This window comes from Camellia sinensis, chromosome 11, assembly GCF_055761805.1.
Source record: "Camellia sinensis isolate YWXY chromosome 11, ASM5576180v1, whole genome shotgun sequence".
Classification (NCBI taxonomy): domain Eukaryota; kingdom Viridiplantae; phylum Streptophyta; class Magnoliopsida; order Ericales; family Theaceae; genus Camellia; species Camellia sinensis.
The window spans coordinates 142,516,814-142,522,714 of record NC_138971.1 but is presented as its reverse complement, the minus strand read 5'-3'; the positions used below and the strand labels follow the sequence as shown (position 1 = coordinate 142,522,714).

At 32.6% G+C, this 5,901-nt stretch overlaps 2 protein-coding genes across 2 annotated transcripts; both read right to left on the bottom strand.

Annotated features, from left to right (window-relative positions):
- Positions 1 to 1,725: 1,725 nt before the first annotated feature.
- On the bottom strand, positions 1,726 to 3,550 carry LOC145802709 (pectinesterase inhibitor-like). The gene is made up of 2 exons (XM_082895473.1): positions 3,311 to 3,550; positions 1,726 to 1,974 (listed from the first exon to the last, which is right to left on the bottom strand). Exons 1-2 carry the CDS (start codon positions 3,548 to 3,550, stop codon positions 1,726 to 1,728), a joined length of 489 nt encoding a protein of 162 aa, XP_082751599.1.
- Positions 3,551 to 5,114: 1,564 nt separating this feature from the next.
- On the bottom strand, positions 5,115 to 5,699 carry LOC145802708 (pectinesterase inhibitor-like). The gene has a single exon (XM_082895472.1). It carries the CDS (start codon positions 5,697 to 5,699, stop codon positions 5,115 to 5,117), a length of 585 nt encoding a protein of 194 aa, XP_082751598.1.
- Positions 5,700 to 5,901: the final 202 nt, after the last annotated feature.

The window sequence follows — 5,901 nt, the reverse complement described above, 5'->3', positions numbered from 1 at the left end:
GGGGCCATTGGCAAAAATGATAATCTTATTTTCCCCTCCCAAGATAAGCATTTTGTTTCATTATGGAAAAACAGTCACTAGTAAAGGGGCTGCTAGCTGTAGTGCAGTGTACTAATAAATATCAAAAGCAAATTGAGATTACTGGTGGTGGATCGTGGATGAAGGTTGAGAGTATAACATGTGGAATACCTTATGTTGTCTCTCAATTAAATATGATATATTTAGATTCTTAGAGGGAGATGAGTTTTAAATTTTACTTCCCTGCAAGGGAGAGAAAGATGAGAGGGATGAAAGGTGCTTGTCCATTAGGTGTTGGGGTCGAGTTTGGCCATGTACGATGGATGCCTGGTGGACTGTGTCTATGAGGTTGTTGAGTCACCCAACCTTGGTGTTTGGGGAAGTGGTTTCTAGGTTTTGTTTTAGAGGTGGTTGATAGCCATGGTGGCCCATGAGGCTATTGGTCAGTGGTGGCATGTGAGGCTGATTAGTTTGTCTCAAACATGTCCTGTGATTCTCTCTAGTTCTTGTTGCCATTAGTACTAGTGATACATGGTATTTCTGTAATATTTTGGCATCTTTTGTTATCCGTGTTGCTTATCATCAAAAGATCACCTTAACTCTTTGAAGTTTTGGATTGTTATATGCATTTCTACTAAATTCATTTATAAAATAAAATTATTTATATATGAGTTTAGATGTAATTGATAATATATTAACGTTTTCCTTATTTATTTTCTTCGCAGATTGGTTTTTGATGACATTTGGAAGCATACTTGCAAATCAAAATTAAGTTTGGATTTTTTTTTTCTTGTAAACTGATACTTAGTTCTAGTTGCAAATCAAGATTGAGTGTTTATTTTATTTTTTGCAGATTCCACGTTAGGTCATTTTGGGATTTGCTATGATGTTTTTTTAATTTTTATACTTAATGGAATATTATTAAATTTGTTTGATGGATATATTTTGATTTATAATATAAATTGTTTAGTAAATTTTTTGTGTGGAGTGGTGTATAATAGCTAGTGGATTTCTTAACACATTTAGAAGGCTATTGTGATATAAGTAGGGATATTTACGAAATAATAATTTAAATTGAAATATAAAATATAGAACAAGTTTAGTGACGAATATTTTCGTCGTCTGTACTTGTTAGTTTGACACAATGATTATTCGTCGCTAATAAATATTTTTGTGACAAAATTTATTACAACTTATATATGAAAGTTTTCATTGATTTTGTTATTTGGTGACTAAAAATTTCGTCATGTATATATATTTTTGTCACGAAATATATTTCGTCACTCATATCTGACTTTTGGAGACGAAAAATTTCGTCAACTATACATCTTACCGTGACGAAATTATTTCCTCATCAATGATCAACATGTGTGACAAATTTATTCGTCAACTAAAGTTATATATACAGTACTGAATAACTATTTGGTGACGAAAATGACAGTTTTTGGTGATAAAATGTTGTTTTATTGGTGACAAAAATTTTTGTCATCAAAGTAATTTTATTGGTGACGAAATTATTTTTCCTCACGGTGATGTTTAGTGACAAACATTCAATGACGAAACTAGTGACGAAAATATTTCCTCACAAATATCTATAGTGACGAAATTAGCTCTTTGGAGACAAAAAATTTTCGTCATTCAAGACCCAACTTGATTTCAAGCTCCAAGTTCATACTCGATTCCTTTTAGGATTGCCAAGTCTTGGATTCATGGAAGCCGGGTAAATGATGAATATGAATCGTCATACAATGATTTGGAAGAAACCTTGATTACATTGAAAAGAATTTCAAATTCCTTATTCCATCTTCTGCGGTCAGATGAGTAATTTACTGAATTTTCAAATTGATTTTTGCAATCACGAACTTCTTCCTTAACATCATTTACTTTAACCGCTATGCACTTATAGTCACCATCATAGAAGAGTTTCTTGGTTTGCTCAAGGTCTCTAATGGCATCCTGATAATTTTTGTAACACGAGCCATATCGGTCTGTGAATGAGTTGTATCTGTTGGACAATCTTCACTATATTTAAATAAATTAAATTCTGTTGTGTACTAAACAACAACCAGAATATAAAAAAATAAAGGAAATGAGAGAATTTGTTTGATTACAAAAATCAAACTCGAAATAAAAATAAATAAATAAAAACAGATTTTATTTTGTTACAAAAACAAAATTAAAATCTGATTTAAATAAATAATAATAACACTGAAAATAAATTAAATAACTTACTTGATTTAATTTCTTCGAATTATAACCTGATCAAGTCTAGTGTTTGACACTGTGTCCTTAAGACAGATTCGTCCTCTCCACGGTGCTTTCAGAATTTGGACGTCTATCTCCCAAGATGAAATGATCTACTACAAACAATAGCAGCATTACAAATTGTTTGCCTTACGAACACACTAAGTGTTTACACTTTTTCACACAAAAATAAAATGCAGCAAAATGAAGAATAGAATTTGCAGAAGTGAAATACGAAATTTCTGGATGATCAATGAATGTCAAAAATCAAATGAGGGTGGTTCTATTTATAGATGCAAAGGTGGCTCTTGGTTTTGAATTGAACATGTATGAAACCTGTTGGTTTTGAATTCAAACAGATTTGAATCTGTTGGGTTATATTTCAAACAGATAACAAAACGGGAAGGGCCCTGTTTGGATGTACAGTAAAGCCAAACTAGTTTATTTCCGATTTAATTTGAATTCTGAATTTTATTTTATACAAAATAAAATTAAATTCAAATGTTTTTGGCCCAAAAAGATTAGTATTGGGCCGAACAAGCCCAACCACACACCACGCACCTGCGCTCAAGCCTAGGCCCAGCCCAGCCGACCAACGGCGCACGGGGTGATTTTTGGATCTAATGGGTTTAGCCTATTTTGCCATAACCTCTCTCTCTAAAACATTTGGGTATCCCTTGGGGCACACCCCAAGTACCAAACCCAAGCCTTATAAACCCATTCAAAACCTCCCACCAAATCAATGTGGGACAAGCCATTTTACAACCTTAAGGAATTTCCACCAAAACTCTATTTCCATGGAGCACACTTTGGCTTCAATTTCCCATTCACTCGGTAATGGTTTTGAGCAACCAAATATACCACGTGAATTACAACGCAGCATAGAACGCGTTACCACTTTGATTCATGAAAATCGATGCACGGGGCCCACCTAAAAAATATACCGAACTTAGGATAAAATTCTAATTTTACCCAGAATTTGTAACCATTTTCAACAGTATCTGTCCTTCCATGCATCATATCTGTTATCATGACGAGAATTAAGAACCCCAAGAATGTCCCTAGCCTTAGAGGATGCTAAGTCAATTGCAATCTCAGTTAGGCCACGAATATCAGCATCTGAAGCACGCCAATCAGATTTCGTAAGCTTCATGCACTCATGCTGATCAATAGTCTTAGAACATATTTGCTTGAGCTTAGTATGTTGTTTAGCAAACGAGGGACCAATCAACATGAACATGAATACAAGAGAAACTAGCATGGAACAACTACCAAAAAACGATGCCATTTTCAATTCTCTATTTCTGGATTTGTTTTTTTTGTTCTTCCCTCTTGGCTAGTATGGGAAGTAGGAGAGGCTCTTATATAGTACTTTTAATTTGAGGGACTCTCAATTAATACATTTGATCTTGTGTTTCACGAACTGCTATTTAGTATTTTAACAGAAAATTTATTTTGAAATTGAAATTTTATTTAATATATTTATTGCATCTTTATAAGTTTATTCTCAATGAATTACCTCGGTTACAGGATGAACTGTTCATATGCATATTGCTATTTTTTATTTCCTTCTTTATTTATTTATTTTTTGGGTGAGAGAACAAATAACCTTTGCTAATTCTTGTTAAAGAAGCAAAATGTGTCTCTTAAAATTTTTGAAAAAAATAAAAAACCATGAAAATTATCTTACTAATTATCAATATAATATGAGATTTTTTTAAAATTAAAAAAATGTGACCGCCCCTACACCCCTAAATCAGTCATTTTTATGTTTAAGCACCATAAAACAAAATCCGTAAATTTGAACTCCTTGCCACAACCCACTATAATTAAGTAATTGGGAGTCACCATCTAAGTAAATATAAAAAAAAAATAGAAAAACAACACATGTTTTTGAGACCAAAGATTAATTTGGTAGATGACACATTTCTTATAAAGTCTGATGTTTGGACATGATGCTTGAACGTTTAGGTCTAAAGTGAAACATTTTGGATTGCGATAAATAAAAATAAAATTTATCGACCTCCATAGGTAGCATAGCTGTGAAGGAGTTGGATTGGGATAAGCTGTAAATCTAGGGACTTGGGGTGGCGGCTGTGCGCCTTGCATAGCAGCCACTGTTGTACAGTCAAATCGGCTTATTTTGGAGTCCATTTTGATAATCTGAACCGTTCACATTTTAAAGTACATTGAGTAAAACATACTTGCAAACAATCAAATTAATCAAATATCGTTAACCCTTTCATCCATTCATCCATTTTGATGATCCGAACCGTTCACATTTTGAAGCTTTTTTTTTTTTTTCTCTTTCTGTTTCTTTTGCTCATCAAATTTCCAGTTTAATTTTTAATCCAAATACGGTGTGAAAATTGGTAAGTTAGACCATCTCTAATATATTGTGCTATTTCAATCATAGCAAAATTGTATTTTAGCATGATACAATATCAATTTTTTATATTTTAAGAAACTCACTCTAACAGTAAGTAGGTTATTTTTTAACACGTTCACTATATAATTTAATTTCTACTACATGAGTGATTTTGTATACCAAATTATATATTTGCAATGTCTTTAAATTAAACTTTTAATTAAAAAATGTAATCTAATAATTAATATTTATAAAAACTTTGATTCATTAGTTTATCATGATAGCCAACACCCTAATTAATTGAGTTCAATACTACTAGTAGTACCATATGATTCAATCTTCTCAAATCCATTTCAAAGTCAATTGAAAAAAGAAAAAAAAAAAAAAACCTCCACTGCTAAAGGTGCAAAACATTTCACCTACAACAATGATTTCAAGCTCCAAGTTCATACTCGATTCCTTTTAGGATTGCCGAGTCTTGGATTCATGGAAGCCGGGTAAATGAAGAATATGAATCGTCATACAATGATTTAGAAGAAACCTTGATTACATCGCAAAGAATTTCAAATTCCTTATTCCATCTTCTGCGGTCAGATGAGTAATTTGCTGAATTTTCAAATTGATTTTTGCAATCACGAACTTCTTTCTTAGCTTCATTCACTTGAACCGCTATGCGGTTATAGTCACCATCATAGAAGAGTTTCTTGGTTTGTTCAAGGTTTCTAATGGCATCCTGATAATTTTTGTAACACGAGCCATATCGGTCTGTGAATGAGTTGTATCTGTCCTTCCATGCATCATATCTGTTATCATAAGGAGAATTAAGAACCCCAAGAATGTCCCTAGCCTTAGAGGATGCTAAGTCAATTGCAATCTCAGTTAGGCCACGAATATCAGCAACTGATGTACGCCAATCAGATTTCATAAGCTTTATGCACTCATGCTGATCAATAGTCTTAGAACATATTTGCTTGAGCTTAGTTTGTTGTTTAGCAAAGGAGGGACCAATCAACATGAACATGAATACAAGAGAAACTAGCATGGAACAGCTACCAAAAAAGGATGCCATTTTCAATTCTCTATTTCTGGTTTTGTTTTTTTTTTGTTCTTCCCTCTTGGCTAGTATGGGAAGTAGGAGAGACTCTTATATAGTACTTTTAATTTGAGGGACTGTCAATTAATATATTCACTAATTGCTATTTAGTATTCTAACAGAAAATTTATTTTGAAATTGAAATTTTATTTAATATATTTATTGCAAGTTTCTTCTC

Coding starts and splice junctions, on each gene's coding strand:
- LOC145802708 (XM_082895472.1), bottom strand. CDS start 5,699: ATGGCATCCTTTTTTGGTAGCTGTTCCATGCTAGTTTCTCTTGTATTC.
- LOC145802709 (XM_082895473.1), bottom strand. CDS start 3,550: ATGGCATCGTTTTTTGGTAGTTGTTCCATGCTAGTTTCTCTTGTATTC. Junction 1,975..3,310: donor AGGCTAGGGACATTCTTGGG/GTTCTTAATTCT, acceptor AAAAATTATCAG/GATGCCATTAGAGACCTTGA.